The sequence below is a fragment of the Aquarana catesbeiana genome, linkage group LG08 (genome assembly GCF_042186555.1).
Source record: "Aquarana catesbeiana isolate 2022-GZ linkage group LG08, ASM4218655v1, whole genome shotgun sequence".
Taxonomy (NCBI): Eukaryota; Metazoa; Chordata; class Amphibia; order Anura; family Ranidae; genus Aquarana; species Aquarana catesbeiana.
In genome coordinates, this window is record NC_133331.1 from 194,509,556 (window position 1) to 194,529,990 (window position 20,435).

Here is a 20,435-nt window from a genome sequence, read left to right on the forward strand (position 1 = left end):
TCCTCTGCTTACACAATCGGTGTGAGGAGAGGAGAGAACCGGAAATTACGCCGGTTCGGTGACAGTGATCCCTCTGGATCCGCTGGCAGGAGCAATCACGTGGTAAAGGGCCGCTGGGATTGGTCCTTTACCCCGATCCCTGACGCACTGGGTCCCGAGTATCCGGCGAGCAAGGACACTCCTGTGTGTGCGGGGATCATCATTGTACGCCCTCCCAGAATTATCTGACCACGCTGTAGCCGTCATTCGGCTATGGCCCGGTCGGCAAGTGGTTAAAGTTCATGTTTGTGTAAAGGCAGGCGTCCCAATACTTTTGGTAATATAGTGTATATGTGATTGGACAGAGGGGGGGGAGGGGAACAGGACTACCTAAGAAGACAGGATAAAGTACATTGTACATTTTACACCCTGCAGTTAGCAGTCGAGGCAGCCATCTTGGCAATTGCGTTGGCCGGGAATCGGACCCGGGTCAGCTGCTGTATAAGCAGCTATGCTCACCACTGCACCACCAACGCGAGGAATGTCTTTGGAGGGTGGGAGGAAAGAACCTATATGCAGCTCCCCCCAGCCCCCCACATACTTACCTGAGCTCTATCTTGATCCAGCGCTGTGCTTGAGAGCAGTAGCTCTCTCTCTCCTCACTGGACAGAGAGTCAGCAGTGGGAGCCAATCACAGCCAGTGAGCAGGGGGTGGGGCCGAGCCATGCTCTGTGCTTCAATGGACCGCTTTCTATGGGGTGCACTGGGCAAGGGGGAGGAGCCAGGAGCGCCAGCAGGGAACCCAAAAAGGGGATGATCGCGGCTGCTCTATGCAAAACTATTATAGAGAGCAGGCAAGAATAACATGTTTGTAAACTTCATTTTTTTTCCGTCTTACGTCAGGCCCAGGAGGAAGAGAGCGTGCCCGGGCTTCATAAGCTACTTTTATAATCCCTCCCAGCAACCTTTAGGCCACTGCAAGGGTCCCTGGGATTTGTAGTCTTAGAGTATGGGAATATATAACAGCAGATTCCAGAAGGACTATACGCCCCATAACTCACTCTGCTGGCGCACAGGTATGAGGTCACTGGCTGTCGAATAATCACGGGACCAACAATATTCAAAACACTGGAAGGTGCGAAGCTTTCTGGATACAGTTCACATCGCTACATAGGGAAGGATAGTATTGGGGTTACAGGGAGGGTTATTCTTGGTGATATAGGGAGGGATAGTATTGGGGTTACAGGGAGGGTTATTCTTGGGGATATAGGAAGGGATAGTATTGGGGTTACAGGGGGGGTTATTCTTGGGGATATAGGGAGGGATAGTATTGGGGTTACAGGGAGGGTTATTCTTGGGGATATAGGAAGGGATAGTATTGGGGTTACAGGGGGGGTTATTCTTGGGGATATAGGGAGGGATAGTATTGGGGTTACAGGGAGGGTTATTCTTGGGGATATAGGAAGGGATAGTATTGGGGTTACAGGGAGGGTTATACTTGGGGATATAGGAAGGGATAGTATTGGGGTTACAGGGAGGGTTATTCTTGGGGATATAGGGAGGGATAGTATTGGGGTTACAGGGAAGGTTACTCTTGGGGATATAGGAAGGGTTAGTATTGGGGTACAGGGAGGGTTAATCTTGGGGATATAGGGAGGGATAGTATTGGGGTTACAGGGAGGGTTATTCTTGGGGATATAGGAAGGGTTAGTATTGGGGTACAGGGAGGGTTACTCTTGGGGATATAGGGAGGGATAGTATTGGGGTTACAGGGAGGGTTATTCTTGGGGATATAGGGAGGGTTAGTATTGGGGTTACAGGGAGGGTTATTCTTGGGGATATACGGAGGGATAGTATTGGGGATACAGGGAGGGTTATTCTTGGGGATATAGGAAGGGATAGTATTGGGGTTACAGGGAGGGTTATTCTTGGGGATATAGGGAGGGATAGTATTGGGGTTGCAGGGAGGGTTATTCTTGGGGATATAGGGAGGGATAGTATTGGGATTACAGGGAGGGTTATTCTTGGGGATATAGGGAGGGATAGTATTGGGGTTACAGGGAGGGTTTTTCTTCGGGATATAGGAAGGGATAGTATTGGGGTTACAGGGAGGGTTATTCTTGGGGATATAGGAAGGGCTAGTATTGGGGTTACAGGGAGGGTTATTCTTGGGGATATAGGGAGGGCTAGTATTGGGGTTACAGGGAGGGTTATTCTTGGGGATATAGGAAGGGATAGTATTGGGGTTACAGAGAGGGTTATTCTTGGGGATATAGGAAGGGCTAGTATTGGGGTTACAGGGAGGGTTATTCTTGGGGATATAGGGAGGGCTAGTATTGGGGTTACAGGGAGGGTTATTCTTGGGGATATAGGGAGGGAGAGTATTGGGGTTACAGGGAGGGTTACTCTTGGGGATATAGGGAGGGATAGTATTGGGGTTACAGGGAGGGTTATTCTTGGGGATATAGGGAGAGATAGTATTGGGGTTACAGGGAGGGTTACTCTTGGGGATATAGGGAGGGATAGTATTGGGGTTACAGGGAGGGTTATTCTTGGGGATATAGGGAGGGATAGTATTGGGGTTACAGGGAAGGTTACTCTTGGGGATATAGGAAGGGTTAGTATTGGGGTACAGGGAGGGTTAATCTTGGGGATATAGGGAGGGATAGTATTGGGGTTACAGGGAGGGTTATTCTTGGGGATATAGGAAGGGTTAGTATTGGGGTACAGGGAGGGCTACGCTTGGGGATATAGGGAGGGATAGTATTGGGGTTACAGGGAGGGTTATTCTTGGGGATATAGGGAGGGTTAGTATTGGGGTTACAGGGAGGGTTATTCTTGGGGATATACGGAGGGATAGTATTGGGGATACAGGGAGGGTTATTCTTGGGGATATAGGAAGGGATAGTATTGGGGTTACAGGGAGGTTTATTCTTGGGGATATAGGGAGGGATAGTATTGGGGTTGCAGGGAGGGTTATTCGTGGGGATATAGGGAGGGATAGTATTGGGGTTACAGGGAGGGTTATTCTTGGGGATATAGGGAGGGATAGTATTGGGGTTACAGGGAGGGTTATTCTTCGGGATATAGGAAGGGATAGTATTGGGGTTACAGGGAGGGTTATTCTTGGGGATATAGGAAGGGCTAGTATTGGGGTTACAGGGAGGGTTATTCTTGGGGATATAGGGAGGGCTAGTATTGGGGTTACAGGGAGGGTTATTCTTGGGGATATAGGAAGGGATAGTATTGGGGTTACAGAGAGGGTTATTCTTGGGGATATAGGAAGGGCTAGTATTGGGGTTACAGGGAGGGTTATTCTTGGGGATATAGGGAGGGCTAGTATTGGGGTTACAGGGAGGGTTATTCTTGGGGATATAGGGAGGGAGAGTATTGGGGTTACAGGGAGGGTTACTCTTGGGGATATAGGGAGGGATAGTATTGGGGTTACAGGGAGGGTTATTCTTGGGGATATAGGGAGAGATAGTATTGGGGTTACAGGGAGGGTTACTCTTGGGGATATAGGGAGGGATAGTATTGGGGTTACAGGGAGGGTTATTCTTGGGGATATAGGGAGGGATAATATTGGGGTTGCAGGGAGGGTTATTCTTGGGGATATAGGGAGGGATAGTATTGGGGTTACAGGGAGGGTTATTCTTCGGGATATAGGAAGGGATAGTATTGGGGTTACAGGGAGGGTTATTCTTGGGGGTATAGGAAGGGCTAGTATTGGGGTTACAGGGAGGGTTATTCTTGGGGATATAGGGAGGGCTAGTATTGGGGTTACAGGGAGGGTTATTCTTGGGGATATAGGAAGGGATAGTATTGGGGTTACAGGGAGGGTTATTCTTGGGGATATAGGAAGGGATAGTATTGGGGTTACAGAGAGGGTTATTCTTGGGGATATAGGAAGGGCTAGTATTGGGGTTACAGGGAGGGTTATTCTTGGGTATATAGGGAGGGCTAGTATTGGGGTTACAGGGAGGGTTATTCTTGGGGATATAGGGAGGGATAGTATTGGGGTTACAGGGAGGATTATTCTTGGGGATATAGGGAGGGATAGTATTGGGGTTACAGGGAGGGTTATTCTTGGGGATATAGGAAGGGATAGTATTGGGGTTACAGGGAGGGTTATTCTTGGGGATATAGGGAGGGATAGTATTGGGGTTACAGGGAGGGTTATTCTTGGGGATATAGGGAGGGATAGTATTGGGGTTACAGGGAGGGTTATTCTTGGGGATATAGGAAGGGATAGTATTGGGGTTACAGGGAGGGTTATTCTTGGGGATATAGGAAGGGATAGTATTGGGGTTACAGGGAGGGTTATTCTTGGGGATATAGGGAGGGATAGTATTGGAGTTACAGGGAGGGTTATTCTTGGGGATATAGGGAGGGCTAGTATTGGGGTTACAGGGAGAGTTATTCTTGGGGATATAGGGAGGGATAGTATTGGGGTTACAGGGAGGATTATTCTTGGGGATATAGGGAGGGATAGTATTGGGGTTACAGGGAGGGTTATTCTTGGGGATATAGGAAGGGATAGTATTGGGGTTACAGGGAGGGTTATTCTTGGGGATATAGGGAGGGATAGTATTGGGGTTACAGGGAGGGTTATTCTTGGGGATATAGGGAGGGATAGTATTGGGGTTACAGGGAGGGTTATTCTTGGGGATATAGGGAGGGATAGTATTGGGGTTACAGGGAGGGTTATTCTTGGGGATATAGGGAGGGAGAGTATTGGGGTTACAGGAAGGGTTACTCTTGGGGATATAGGGAGGGATAGTATTGGGGTTACAGGGAGGGTTATTCTTGGGGATATAGGGAGGGATAGTATTGGGGTTACAGGGAGGGTTACTCTTGGGGATATAGGGAGTGATAGTATTGGGGTTACAGGGAGGGTTATTCTTGGGGATATAGGGAGGGATAGTATTGGGGTTACAGGGAGGGTTATTCTTGGGGATATAGGAAGGGATAGTATTGGGGTTACAGGGAGGGTTATTCTTGGGGATATAGGAAGGGATAGTATTGGGGTTACAGGGAGGGTTATTCTTGGGGATATAGGGAGGGATAGTATTGGAGTTACAGGGAGGGTTATTCTTGGGGATATAGGGAGGGATAGTATTGGGGTTACAGGGAGAGTTATTCTTGGGGATATAGGAAGGGATAGTATTGGGGTTACAGGGAGGATTATTCTTGGGGATATAGGGAGGGATAGTATTCGGGTTACAGGGAGGGTTATTCTTGGGGATATAGGGAGGGATAGTATTGGGGTTACAGGGAGGGTTATTCTTGGGGATATAGGGAGGGATAGTATTGGGGTTACAGGGAGGGTTATTCTTGGGGATATAGGGAGGGATAGTATTGGGGTTACAGGGAGGGTTATTCTTGGGGATATAGGAAGGGCTAGTGTTGGGGTTACAGGGAGGGTTATTCTTGGGGATATAGGGAGGGATAGTATTGGAGTTACAGGGAGGGTTATTCTTGGGGATATAGGGAGGGCTAGTATTGGGGTTACAGGGAGAGTTATTCTTGGGGATATAGGGAGGGATAGTATTGGGGTTACAGGGAGGATTATTCTTGGGGATATAGGGAGGGATAGTATTGGGGTTACAGGGAGGGTTATTCTTGGGGATACAGGAAGGGATAGTATTGGGGTTACAGGGAGGGTTATTCTTGGGGATATAGGGAGGGATAGTATTGGGGTTACAGGGAGGGTTATTCTTGGGGATATAGGGAGGGATAGTATTGGGGTTACAGGGAGGGTTATTCTTGGGGATATAGGGAGGGATAGTATTGGGGTTACAGGGAGGGTTATTCTTGGGGATATAGGGAGGGAGAGTATTGGGGTTACAGGGAGGGTTACTCTTGGGGATATAGGGAGGGATAGTATTGGGGTTACAGGGAGGGTTATTCTTGGGGATATAGGGAGGGATAGTATTGGGGTTACAGGGAGGGTTACTCTTGGGGATATAGGGAGGGATAGTATTGGGGTTACAGGGAGGGTTATTCTTGGGGATATAGGGAGGGATAGTATTGGGGTTACAGGGAGGGTTATTCTTGGGGATATATGAAGGGATAGTATTGGGGTTACAGGGAGGGTTATTCTTGGGGATATAGGAAGGGATAGTATTGGGGTTACAGGGAGGGTTATTCTTGGGGATATAGGGAGGGATAGTATTGGAGTTACAGGGAGGGTTATTCTTGGGGATATAGGGAGGGATAGTATTGGGGTTACAGGGAGAGTTATTCTTGGGGATATAGGGAGGGATAGTATTGGGGTTACAGGAAGGATTATTCTTGGGGATATAGGGAGGGATAGTATTGGGGTTACAGGGAGGGTTATTCTTGGGGATATAGGGAGGGATAGTATTGGGGTTACAGGGAGGGTTATTCTTGGGGATATAGGGAGGGATAGTATTGGGGTTACAGGGAGGGTTATTCTTGGGGATATAGGGAGGGATAGTATTGGGGTTACAGGGAGGGTTACTCTTGGGGATATAGGGAGTGATAGTATTGGGGTTACAGGGAGGGTTATTCTTGGGGATATAGGGAGGGCTAGTATTGGGTTTACAGGGAGGGTTATTCTTGGGGATATAGGAAGGGCTAGTATTGGGGTTACAGGGAGGGTTACTCTTGGGGATATAGGGAGTGATAGTATTGGGGTTACAGGGAGGGTTATTCTTGGGGATATAGGAAGGGATAGTATTGGGGTTACAGGGAGGGTTACTCTTGGGGATATAGGAAGGGTTAGTATTGGGGTTACAGGGAGGGTTATTCTTGGGGATATAGGGAGGGATAGTATTGGGGTTATAGGGAGGGTTAGTGTTAGAGAGAGCTATATAGTATATAGTAAATACTATATAGTAAACAGCAGGCTTTTTTTCAGCCAAGTTGCTAAGGATAGCCTAGAAAATACCTGAAAATTAGCTGAGTGCTCCACCTACTGGCTGAAAATGAGAATACAAAACAATCATTTTCTTGTGCAAAAAAATATATTATTCAAAATGCTTAACAAAACACATACATAAACACATTCCTTTTGATTTAAATTTTATTCCATCAGCATTTAATTTGCACAGCAGATTTCTCCCTGGGGGACACAAAGTGGTTAGCGGTCGAGGCAGCCATGTTGGCAATTGCGTTGGCCGGGAATTGAACCCGGGTCAGCTGCTGGATAAGCAGCTATGCTCACCACTGCACCACCAACGCGAGGAAAGTTTTTGAAGTGTGGGAGGAAAAAACCTGGGAATGGGGAGGTGAGGATGACGCTGGATCCCAGTGCTGCAAATATGTCTGGTCTTGTCACAGTGGCAACATATAGCAGCTTACCAATTCCTCTGTGATACGTATCATTGTTGGGTAGCAAGTTTTCTCCTTCAGTGCTCTTTCGATAGCCTGGTTCCATAGACATTTCACTTCCTTTGCATATTGCATATGGAATTGTTGCAAGATTTCGCAGATTTTCTGAGAACTTCCATCTTTTTCTCTCTCTATTTGGATACCCAGATTGTAGCTAATGTCCCCAAGTTCTTTGATTTCAAAATTTTCTTTCAGCTTGTGAACTATCTGATTGTAATCCCCTTCTTGTTCAAAACAGGTTATAAATGTCATCAACATAGATAAGGATGTATATCCATCTGTCTTCTTGATTCTTGGAGTAGAGACGGGGGTCTACTTTACATCTTGAGAATCCCTCTTTAGTAAGTACTTTGTTCACTTTCGCATTCCACATCCTTGCAGATTGTATAAGACCGTAGATGCTCTTCTGATGTTTACACACAAGGTTGTCCCCTTTCTCAAACCCTGGTGGTCGCTCTATCTAGAGATCTTCCTTAATGTCTCCATGTCTAGGTATTTCACTTGCATGCCCTTTCTGGCTGCAATGCTAAGAAGTGCTCTGATGGTGGAGTGAAAGTTTCGTCATAATCTTCACCAAATTTCTGAGAGCAACCCTTGGCAACTAGTCTGGCTTGGTATTTGTGGATATTCCCAGGGCCATATTTGCCACAAGGCCACCAAGGCCAGGCCTCGGAGCGGCAGTGGTGCAGGGGCGGCGCCGCTCCTACGGCGACTTCGCGGCCACCCCCCCTTTCGGGCTGCCCGTTAAAGTCGATTAAGGGCACCGGTACCCTTAGAAAAGATGGCCGCGAGCCGCCCACTACTGCGCATGCGCCGTTCCGAAGCGGCCGGGCTTGGGAAGGCTCGTACATGCACGGCCGGGCAGCACATGCTCAGTAGCGTGATTGCACCACCCGGCGCCATTTTTGAAAAGATCGAGAAGTAATGTCAGCGGTGCGGCGGCGGTGGAGAGAGGTGACATCTCTCATTGCCCGCACCGCTGTTCCGCCCTCCTCCATCTGATGGCAGCCAGGCAGCGTGGCAAGTGACATCAACATCTGGTGGCAGCCAGGCAGCGTGGCAAGTGACATCTCCATTTGGTGGCAGCGTGGCAAGTGACATCAACATCTGGTGGCAGCCAGGCAGCGTGGCAAGTGACATCTCCATTTGGTGGCAGCGTGGCAAGTGACATCAACATCTGGTGGCAGCCAGGCAGCGTGGCAAGTGACATCTCCATCTGGTGGCAGGCAGCGTGGCAAGTGACATCTCCATCTGGTGGCAGCCAGGCAGCGTGGCAAGTGACATCTCCATCTGGTGGCAGGCATAGTGGCAAGTGACAAGCGATGGTGGGAAGTGACACGCTCAGGGCTCCCAATGATTCTGCATTATGGTGAGTTGAACCATTTCATTTTACATTACAATGTAATGATAGAAATAATGTGTTTCAATCATCCTGACTTCTGAAACCATACCAACCTTGGTGCCGGGGATGATTGAAGCACTAACACCAGCCATTGCCCTGAAAAATTGCCTGGGAGATGTATAAACCTCGAAGTGGACTTTTCCTGGCTCTCTCTGGGACGCTCTGCTACAGTGCGTATTAGTCCTGGTTTGCATTGGAATTTGTTGCTAGACATGGAAACAAACTTTTGAAGTTTCTCTGATAGTAGCTAATGTTCCCAAGTTCTTTGATTTCAAAATTTTCTTTCAGCTTGTGAACTTTCTGATTGTAATCCCCTTCTTGTTCAAAACAGGTTATAATGTCATCAACATAGATAAGGATGTATATCCATCTGTCTTGATTCCTGGAGTAGAAACCCCCGTCTGCTTTACATCTTGAGAATCCCTCTTTAGTAAGTACTTTGTTCACTTTCACATTCCACATCCTTGCAGATTGTTGAAGACCGTAGATGCTCTTCTGATGTTTACACACAAGGTGCACCCACTGACACCATTGTTGGTGGTTATTATTGCGTCCAACTGACCTCTTATCCTTTACAAGCAAGGAAGCTTCCATCTTCATTTCTGTTTGATCTGCAGTTCTCATGGTGTTGTATAGGTGACCAGCCATGACACCAGCCATATGATATGTTTATAGTTTGGTTGAAAGCAACCTGTTCTTCTTTAAAAGTGCCCTACAATATGATAAAAAGTACTTTGTTTTCTCTATAGTTGTTCCAATCCCTTTGGTATTTTTAGGTTTTTTATGTTTGATGTCTTTATCAGCTTTAGCCAAAAACCTTTGTATTTGAGCAGATTTTTCTTTGTATTCTGACGTATCTTTGAATGGACTCCATTTTTCTTTTAATTCAGCTATTTTTGTGGCTATTTTTTGGAGTTGGAGCAGTGTGACCGCATGCAAACGGAGGTGTACCAGAGTCACAGGGTCTAAGGAGCCACCTGGTCTTCACCAGAGCCACTGGAGGTGTGGATGTTGCGCTGCAAGGCAGCTCCCAGGTTGTGGCTCTCTAGCACACCCGTGCGGGCACAGTGCATCCAAATAGGCGTAATACTACCTAGGTCCAGGTATTATTGTGTCCACTGACACCATTGTTGGTGGTTAATATTGCTTCTACTGACCTCTTATCCTTTACAAGCAAGGAAACTTCCATTTTTATTTCTGTTTGATCTGCAGTTCTCATGGTGATCAGCCATGATACCAGCCATATGATGTGTTTATAGTTTGGTTGAAAGCAACCTGTTCTGCTTTAAAAGTGCTCTATAATATGATAAAAAGTACATTTGAAAATTGATAGTCCTTCAGTCTGTTAGATACCATGCTGCCAGGTTCTGACAACTGGCTAGGTGCTCTGCCACCTGGTTGAGTGCCCTGCTGTTGGGGTCTGGAAGCAGGCTGAGTGCCCTGCTGTTGGGGTCTGGAAGCAGGCTGAGTGCCCTGCTGTTGGGGTCTGGGAAGCTGGCTGAGTGCCTTGCTGTTGGGGCCTGGAAGCTGGCTGAGATCCTTTAACAAGTACAACATTTGGAACTTGCAGCTCCACAGGGCAGAAAATATCCCAATGCTGGGATCCCATGGACCATCTGTAGGCTTAACGTGGCGTCCCCTAACCCATACTGCTTTTCATTTTACCAGTCACCCAGGTCTTTCCAAGGAATTGGTTCCCCAGCATAGGTCCCCTAAACACCTCTACTACTGGAGCTGTAAGTGTATTTTAACAGTCACCCAGGTCTTACCAAGACATTGGTTCCCCAGAAAAGGTCCCCTAATGCCCTTGGAGTGGCAGGGGCACACATTACAACTGGATCAGGACAAACTTTAGATAGAAATCTGCCCTTACCCAGAACACCTCTACTACTGGAGCTGTAAATTTAAGTTTTTTTTTAACAGTCACCCAGGTCTTACCAAGACATTGGTTCCCCAAAAAAGGTCCCCTAATGCCCTTGGAGTGGCAGAGGCACACATTACAACTAGATCAGGACAAACGTCAGATGGAAATCTGCCCTTACCCAGAACACCTCTACTACTGGAGCTGTAAGTGTAAGTATATTTTAACAGTCACCCAGGTCTTACCAAGACATTGGTTCCCCAGAAAAGGTCCCCTAATGCCCTTGGAGTGGCAGAGGCACACATTACAACTGGATCAGGACAAACGTCAGATGGAAATCTGCCCTTACCCAGAACACCTCTACTACTGGAGCTGTAAGTGTAAGTATATTTTAACAGTCACCCAGGTCTTACCAAGACATTGGTTCCCCAGAAAAGGTCCCCTAATGCCCTTGGAGTGGCAGGGGCACACATTACAACTGGATCAGGCCAAACTTTAGATAGAAATCTGCCCTTACCCAGAACACCTCTACTACTGGAGCTGTAAGTTTAAGTATATTTTAACAGTCACCCAGGTCTTACCAAGACATTGGTTCCCCAGAAAAGGTCCCCTAATGCCCTTGGAGTGGCAGGGGCACACATTACAACTGGATCAGGCCGAACTTTAGATAGAAATCTGCCCTTACCCAGAACACCTCTACTACTGGAGCTGTAAGTGTATTTTAACAGTCACCCAGGTCTTTTCAAGACATTGGTTCCACAGCAAAGGTCCCCGAACACTCTTGGAATCGCAAAGGCACACATTACACCAGGACAAAATTCAGATGGAACTCTGCCCTTACCCCGAACACCTCTACTACTGGAGCTGTGAATAAAAAGCAGAAATCTGGACCACCAGGCTTTGACACAACCTAAGCAAATGGCGCATGAAAGTTGACTACAGGAATCTTGGACCAAACGGGTAACCCATGCCAGGCATGCAACATGCATGGAGATGCAGAGGTATTAGACCTCTGGAGTTGGTGATATCTTGACCCTAGTACCAGAGACTGACTGGGCAGCAGGCACAAAACTAGCAGAGGCAGACTGGGCAGCAGGTGGTATATAAGCAACATCAGGCTTGTCAGCAGATAAAGGATCAGTGGCATATGGCTGGGCAACAGGTTAAATAACAATGGATTCAAGCTGGATAGCAGGTAAAGGATTAGTAGTGTCAGCATGAACAGTAGAAGATCAGTGGCACCAGATTTGATAGCTGGTGGCGTATCCATGAAGTCAGGCTGGTCAGCGGGTAAAGGATCAGTGGAATCTGGCTGGGCAGCAGGTGAAGTACCAATGGATTCAAGCTGGATAGCAGGTAAAGGATTAGAAGTGTCTCTATGTGCTGGGGAGAGAGGGAGGAAAGGAGGCTCTGTGTACTCCTTTCTTTCTTTCTTTCTTTCTTTCTTTCTTTCTTTTTCTTTTTTTTTCTTTCTTTTTTTCTTTCTTTTTCTTTCTTTCTTTCTTTCTTTCTTTCTTTCTTTCTTTCTTTCTTTCTTTCTTTCTTTCTTTCTTTCTTTCTTTCTTTCTTTCTTTCTTTCTTTCTTTCTTTCTTTCTTTCTTTTTCTTTTTCTTTCTTTCTTTCTTTCTTTCTTTCTTTCTTTCTTTCTTTCTTTCTTTCCCCGCCCCTTATGACATCACCGCCCGAGGCATGTCACCACCAAAAGCAGCAGCATGTGTCACCACCAAAAGCAGCAGCATGTGTCCCCACCAAATGCAGCAGCATGTGTCACCACCAAATGCTGCAGCTTATGTCACCACCAAATGCTGCAGCTTATGTCACCACCAAATGCAGCAGCTTATGTCACCACCAAATGCTGCAGCTTATGTCACCACCAAATGCTGCAGCTTATGTCACCACCAAATGCTGCAGCTTATGTCACCACCAAATGTTGCAGCTTATGTCACCACCAAATGCTGCAACCTATGTCACCACCAAATGCTGCAGCTTATGTCACCACCAAATGCAGCAGCTTATGTCACCACCAAATGCAGCAGCTTATGTCACCACCAAATGCTGCAGCTTATGTCACCACCAAATGCTGCAGCTTATGTCACCACCAAATGCTGCAGCTTATGTCACCACCAAATGCTGCAGCTTATGTCACCACCAAATGCTGCAGCTTATGTCACCACCAAATGCAGCAGCTTATGTCACCACCAAATGCTGCAGCTTATGTCACCACCAAATGCTGCAGCTTATGTCACCACCAAATGCTGCAGCTTATGTCACCACCAAATGCTGCAACTTATGTCACCACCAAATGCAGCAGCTTATGTCACCACCAAATGCTGCAGCTTATGTCACCACCAAATGCTGCAGCCTATCTCACCATCAAATGCTGCAACTTATGTCACCACCAAATGCAGCAGCTTATGTCACCACCAAATGCTGCAGCTTATGTCACCACCAAATGCTGCAGCCTATCTCACCATCAAATGCTGCAACTTATGTCACCACCAAATGCAGCAGCTTATGTCACCACCAAATGCTGCAGCTTATGTCACCACCAAATGCTGCAGCTTATGTCACCACCAAATGCTGCAGCCTATCTCACCATCAAATGCTGCAACTTATGTCACCACCAAATGCAGCAGCTTATGTCACCACCAAATGCTGCAGCTTATGTCACCACCAAATGCTGCAGCCTATCTCACCATCAAATGCTGCAACTTATGTCACCACCAAGTGCAGCAGCTTATGTCACCACCAAATGCTACAGCTTATGTCACCACCAAATGCTGCAGCCTATCTCACCATCAAATGCTGCAACCTATGTCACCACCAAGTGCAGCAGCTTATGTCACCACCAAATGCTGCAGCCTATGTCACCACCAAATGCTGCAACTTATGTCACCACCAAATGCTGCAGCTTATGTCACCACCAAATGCTGCAGCCTATCTCACCATCAAATGCTGCAACTTATGTCACCACCAAGTGCAGCAGCTTATGTCACCACCAAATGCTGCAGCTTATGTCACCACCAAATGCTGCAGCCTATCTCACCATCAAATGCTGCAACTTATGTCACCACCAAGTGCAGCAGCTTATGTCACCACCAAATGCTGCAGCTTATGTCACCACCAAATGCTGCAGCTTATGTCACCACCAAATGCTGCAGCCTATCTCACCATCAAATGCTGCAACTTATGTCACCACCAAATGCAGCAGCTTATGTCACCACCAAATGCTGCAGCTTACACCAAATGCAGCAGCCTGTGTCACCACCAAAGCAGGCGAATATAAGAAACGCACATGAATATAAGAAAAGCACACAAATATAAGAAAACCACACAAATATAAGAAAAGCACACAAATATAAGAAAAGCACACTGATAAAAACTGGCTCATGTGCGCCCAGCCTGAAGGGGTGTGAACTAGACTTAGGCAATTGGGAAAAACTGAACATTTGGCTCTATGATGTTGTCATGAGCCTCCTCATAATACAGGGCCAGGGTGTAAGTCCACTGTCCTGTCTCTCTGGTGGTAGAAATATGTCGCATAGGTGTTGCTGCGCCTCTGGCTCTATGACGTTGTTATGAGCCTCTTCATGGTACATCGGCCATGGTGTAAAGAGATTCTCCTGGCTGTATGCCGTTGGGAAGAAGTCCTGTGGTGGCTCCTGAATCTGACTAACTCTCTTGCAGCCAAAGTCATAGATATTATTCTGCTCCTCTGGCTCTATGAGGTTGTTATGAGCTTCTTCATGGTACATCGGCCACGGTGTAAAGAGATTCTCCTGGTTGTATGCCATTGGGAAGAAGTCCTGAGGTGGCTGCTGAATCTGACTAACTCTCTTGTAGCCAAAGTCATAGATATTATTAGGCTCCTCAGGCTCTTTTGGGTTCTTATGAGCCTCCTCGTAATGCATTGGCCAGGGTGTGAAGAGATTCTCCTGTCTGACCGCTGGTGGTGGCTGATAAACGACCATTAGCTCTGCCAATTGTTGAAGAGCATCTTTATAATGGTTCTCCATTGGAGTCGGTACTGGTCTCTGGATCTTCAATGATAATATTGGATCCCAGTCCATTGGTTCCTCCCTCTGAAGCTCACTCTCATCACTACAGTCAGCGAAATTAGGCTTCTCTGGCGATGATGGTGGAGGTGAAAATAACTCCATTGGTGACATCATCAAACTGTCGCTCATGTATGAAAAGCCTGTGAAATACTCCTGCTCATATGGTGATATTGGAGCCTCCCGGTCCAGGGTTTTGATAAATTCATTCAATGGCATGCTGTTATTTGATGGTTCCTCATAAATCTAGAAAGAGAAAAAGACATTCATTACTATTTCTAATTGATACAGAGAATGGTAACAAAGTATGGTGAACCCCACCCCCGAGGTGCAGCAGATTTCACCAAGCACGCTCCTTCCACCCTAGCTCCCTCTAGTGGTCAGATGACATACACAATAATCATCTCCAATACTAAACAGAAATCATTCAGACCAGGCCGTATGATTGTATAGTGATCACAAATTCATATACACTGGTCTGAAAAGTCTGGTAAAACAAATGTCTTAGATGGGGAAGAGCCTGCTGCTGAAAATCTCCCCTCCCCCTCCAATGTGTTTGGACTCCATTATCTGTATACTTACTGGTTCAGATTCAGGTGGCTCGTCTGACTTTCTTCCCTCTAACTCTGCCCAGTCGATAGTCTTGAAGAACGGATGGCTCCTGATGTCACTGACTAGATGGTTTCGGCCCTCTTGGTCTTTCCACAGAAGCTGTAATGAAGAATGAAATATATGAGAATGAAATATAAAGAGATGCTGCATGACCAATAACAATATCTGAGCAATAGAGGAGCTGAGGCTCTCTGTAACTTACCCTAACTAAGAGGTTATGGAGGTCAGGGTCCATACCCTCCTCAAAATCGGGCTCCATATAAATCATTTTCATCTTTATTTGTTCCCAGTCGTCAGTACTGGTGATGAAGGGATGTTTGCCAAACGCCATCTCGTATACTATAACTCCAAGGGAGAAATAGTCAACCATGCTGAAATAATCCATTTCTTGCAAGACCTGAAGAAACATAAGAGAAAAAGGGATGAGCACATTGTCAGACCAGGCAGAGGACAGAGATGATAACATAGTGACATATGTGATGTATAAAGCTCATGCATGACTAAAATTGCAATGAAACGGCATCAAACTGAAGTGGAGCTTGCGAATATTGGAGGTGGGGCTTAAAGGGCAAGAATAGTCAAAACCTTTTTTTTTTTTTAAACGTTGGATAGAATAGAAAGGGGTTAAACAGTCTAGGGCTTTGCCTAGAGGTGCCCTTTAATTGCCCCATTTAAAGTAGGTGGATGAAGGTATACTGACCCCAATAGCTCAATGTTCACAAGCGCTCCCCATGTTAAAGAGGAGAAGGGAAACAGTGGGTGAGCAGTTACTGGAGGTTTTACCGCATTCATATGTGTGAAATGGGCCAGGCAGATGAATCCATCTACACTCAGCCTCAATGTCCCCTACAAAGAAGCCCCAACACTGCTCCATGACTCAGAACTTCCCAGCTTTTGTTGGGGATATTGTTCTGGCCTGGAAACCCACTAAAAGCAACCGGGGGCACCAGTGGAAACATTCTCCATTTAGTGGAAGTGGAGCACCCCTTTATCTCTTCTCTATATCCAATCATAATAATTGGTATATCTTGATAAATGTTATAATTAAGTCTGATATCGGGTTCATACTTACTTCTGGGGCCATGTAGATTGGTGTCCCTACAATTCCGTTAGTTCTCTTAGACTCGGTGACTCCCTTCGCTGACAATCCAAAATCCGCAACTCTGGCGTGGCCATCTTCGTCTAAGAGGATGTTTTCCGGCTTCAGATCTCTGTGAACGATCTCTCTGGCGTGCAGGAATTGCAGGCAGCAAATAATTTCCGCTGTTAGGTTTCTGATGGAGAAAGAAATACATGGATTAGCATCAAAAATCATCACAGATCAGTTAATGGTAAAGATAAAGTAACTTCTCCCTATAGTACATAGGGGTATAGATGGACGGGATCAGCTGGAGGGGCCTGGCTAGGTCACTGCCTGTCCTCAGTGGTCAGCCTCCCCCGACTCCAAAGTGACCCCGACATCAAACTTACCTTAAGATGTCCAGCGGAAATGGAGCTGAATATCTTATGAATTCGGCGAGATCTCCTTCGCTCAGATACTCCATAACAAAGGCCAGATGATTCTGTGAAAATAAGAAAAACAGGTTACGTTATAGACATTGAAGTTTTCACTTTGTGAAGGAATATATGAAGACCCGCACACCAGCAGAGAGTGCAGTGTGGCATCTTAACTAAATGCTTCCTTGGGGGGAACTCTGGAAAACCGGACAGAGAAGAATAGTAGACCGCCATTGCTGGATGATCATTACCACAATACTAGTTTTGTCTGGTTATTATGGTGGCCCAATGGCTTCTATATTTTGGCTTCCCATCCTGGAAGATGTATGTCAATCAGGAGTCCTGACTTCTCCTGTCTAGCCAGTTGTAGACGTGTTCTGACTCAGTGACTCAAAGTTTTAAGGCCAGAGACAACCAGGAAACTAGTAATGTCTAAAGTCAGTAATGGCAGCCTCTCAGTATATGGTTTCTTGAAGGAAAGCCTCTACTCTGTACAGTTTGTGTCACAAAGCTCCAGCCTTGTAGGAAGCACTCTAGAGACTTCTTCTCTCACCTTTACTGCATTACCCTGATCTACAGCCAGAACACTCAGAAGAGCCTGATGTGGGACACAAGTGAAGCTTTCTTCTGCCTCCTCCAATTTAGTACTTAGTGGCTGAAGGACTAGATGACAGGTCTGAACATTGTCATCTCATGGTGCAGGGGGATGCTTAGCCTTGTGTAAGTTTTGACTCCCAAAAAAGTCACCATTTGCATAACTATTGTAGGGGGTCTGGATCAATAGTGGAGCGCAGTACAGGAAAGAGAAGAAGAAATTGGGAGATTAAAATACTTACCTTTGTTTGGAAAGATCCATATATATGGGTGATGTATGGGCACTCTCTGCCTTCTTCCAGAATACATCTTTCTGTGAGCGCAAGAGAGGGTCCAGATCTCAGTAGTTTTCTCTTTGAGATGAACTTCACCGCCAGCTTTTGGTCAGTGGCTGGATGGGTGGCCAACACCACTTTCCCAAAGCTCCCCTCTCCAAGAACCTTATGGAAGGTGAAGGTTTCGACATATAGTTTCCTGATACTGGGTGGGACCAGTTCAGATGTCTTCTTGTTCATGGTGGGGATGGATGGAGGTGGACCCTGCACAGGCAATGAAGGGACCAGAGGTGGTGATTCACTCATTTTGCAGTTTGATGGTTCTTTTTGCTTTATGAAGTCGGCAAATGCTGCCCAACATTTGTTTTCAACCTCATCATTAGAAGGAGTGAGTGAATTTTGCTGGTTCTCATTAACTGTATCCAGTTTCATCTCACTGGTGGATGGAGCCTGTGGGTTTTCACCCTCCACGATCTCTGAAGAGATGATACTTTGCTGGTCCTCCATTGCTGTGTCCAATTTAATTATACTCTCACTGGTGGTGGTAGCCAATGGAGTATCCTCACTGTCCTTTGTGGATGGGATGACTGGATATTGATGGCCTTCCACAGTCAGAGATACTATGGTTGCCTCATCCTCATCCTCACTGGTGGATGGAACCAGTGCAGTTTGCTCACCCTCGATGGTAGATGGGGAGACTGCACTTGGTTGGTCCTCCACAGTCATAGCCGGTGTTGCCTCATCCTGACTGGTGGATGGAACCAGTGCAGTTTGCTCACCCTCGATGGTAGATGGGGAGACTGCACTTGGTTGGTCCTCCACAGTCATAACCGGTGTTGCCTCATCCTCACTGGCGGATGGAACCAGTGGGTTGTTCTCCCCCTCCAAGGTGGGGGAGGTGACACTGGGAGATGATGGATCATATTCTCCTGGAGAGAGAAAAAAAAACAACATTTAATTCTTTCTGTTTTATAATATACAAATCTGAGGACATTAAAATATATTTTCTTGTTCTGTAATGATGCTTCCTCTCAATTCATTTTCATTATTCTGATAAATCCTAAATAATAATGATCCCAGTATTCTGTATTTATTCTCTATATTATTACATTAGTTATGCAGCAAGGGTGCGATCTGAACTTTTCTCATGCTCTACAGTCACATAGTCAGACATATAGATATATCTATATCATATATATATATATACTGTATGTGCTTCTATATATATATAAATATATATATATATATATATACATATATATATATATATATATATATATATATATATATGTGTGTGTGTGTGTATGTATGTGTGTATATATATATATGTATGTATGTATGTATATATATATATATATATATATATATATGTATATATGTATGTATGTATGTATGTATATATATATATATATATATATATATATATATATGTATGTGTGTGTATGTATGTATGTATGTATATATACACTTTGCTTTTACATTTATAATTCAAAATTGTGATGGGTCTGTTGTGTGTTCTCCTTCATATTGGGCAGCCAATGAGATTGGGGCATTCCTCCCTCACACCTGATTCATGTCTCCAGCTGGCCAACTGCCATCTGAGCAGATCGGCCAACTGCCATCTGAAGGAGTGAGCTGAGATTAGATTTGATTATATATATATAATATATATATATATGTGTGTATATGTGTATATATATATATATATATATATATATATATGTGTATGTATATCCAGTTTCTTGAATGAAATCCTAAATACCTTCTGGGTGTCTCTGTCGGGATTTTAGATGAATACAGGGGCAGATGGTGTTAAGAACTGCCCTGAACCCCCGCCTGATACCCTTACACACCCCCCTACGAGGGGCTTTGGGCTGTGCGGGGGGCTGGTTTTCTGATGGTAAGGTTGCAACCATTTTTGATTGCATATTTGGATCTCCTTTGATGATAAACAGAAGATCCGCTGACTTAATCGCACTTCTGTCACTATGAAAACGAGCCAATTATAAAATAATAAGCGACGTGTCTCAGAGCAACAGATCTCACGTCCTTTCCCTACAAGAGAAATTCTGTGAGTGAGCCCAACTGCCGCCAGAGCTCCTGATATCAGGATCGTGACATCATCAATGACATCATCAATGACCATATATGGGCATGTCACATGGCCTCTTTTTTTTTCCACCTGACAAGTTAACCCTTCGCTGCCCAGGGACAGTTTTGACATTTCTCACACACATTAAAATAAACATGTTTTTTAGCTAGAAAAATGTCTTATGATAATAATTATTATTATAATTTTTATAAAATATAAAATATGAGGTTGAGATCAGTAAATAGATACCCAAAAAGACAAGATTTAATAATTTTTTATTTATTTTTTTCTAACTGAAAAACTGACATATGTATACACGGTCATGTCACATGAGCTTTTTTTTTTTTTTTTTTTTTTCTAACTGACAAAAAATTCAAATTTGTAAACCTGTTAACCCTTCGCTGCCAGGGACAGTTTTGACATTTCTCACACACTTGTTACAATAAAGATGTTTTTTAGCTAGAAAAATGGCTTCTAATAGCCAAACATGATATATTTTCTGAAAGCAGCGACCCTGGAGAATTAAATGGTGGTTGTTGCCCTATTTTATGTCACACGATATTCGCGCAGCTGTTTATGAAATGCAAATTTTCAGGGAAAAAATACACTTAAATGCATTTTAGCGCACACAAACACCACATAATACCTAGTTTTTTTTTTAAAACATGAGGTTGAGATGAGTAGATACCCAAAAAGTCAAGATATTAATATT

The 20,435-nt window shown here is 45.3% G+C and overlaps 1 protein-coding gene and 2 non-coding genes across 4 annotated transcripts; all 3 read right to left on the bottom strand.

The window, feature by feature from the left end:
- Nucleotides 1-443: 443 nt before the first annotated feature.
- TRNAY-AUA (transfer RNA tyrosine (anticodon AUA)) lies at nt 444-515 on the bottom strand. Its single transcript has one exon. It is a non-coding gene; the product is annotated as a tRNA-Tyr (tRNA).
- A 6,598-nt stretch (nt 516-7,113) lies between these two features.
- TRNAD-AUC (transfer RNA aspartic acid (anticodon AUC)) lies at nt 7,114-7,185 on the bottom strand. The gene has a single exon. It is a non-coding gene; the product is annotated as a tRNA-Asp (tRNA).
- Nucleotides 7,186-13,771: 6,586 nt separating this feature from the next.
- Nucleotides 13,772-17,103, bottom strand: LOC141105327 (uncharacterized). Of its 2 annotated transcripts, XM_073595195.1 has the most exons (3): nt 16,736-16,832; nt 15,236-16,539; nt 13,772-14,899 (listed from the first exon to the last, which is right to left on the bottom strand). In XM_073595195.1, exons 2-3 carry the CDS (start codon nt 15,413-15,415, stop codon nt 14,054-14,056), a joined length of 1,026 nt encoding a protein of 341 aa, XP_073451296.1. In that variant the 5' UTR covers nt 15,416-16,539; nt 16,736-16,832; the 3' UTR covers nt 13,772-14,053. The 2 variants fall into 2 exon arrangements, with proteins under 2 accessions (XP_073451296.1, XP_073451295.1); XM_073595194.1 differs by having other exon boundaries at nt 15,236-17,103.
- Nucleotides 17,104-20,435: the final 3,332 nt, after the last annotated feature.

Excerpts from the sequence above, each read along its gene's own strand:
- LOC141105327 (XM_073595194.1), bottom strand. The coding sequence starts at position 15,415 with ATGCAGCATCTCTTTATATTTCATTCTCATATATTTCATTCTTCATTA. Across the intron at positions 14,900-15,235 it reads AGCCACCTGAATCTGAACCA|ATTTATGAGGAACCATCAAA; the intron begins GTAAGTATACAG and ends TTCTCTTTCTAG.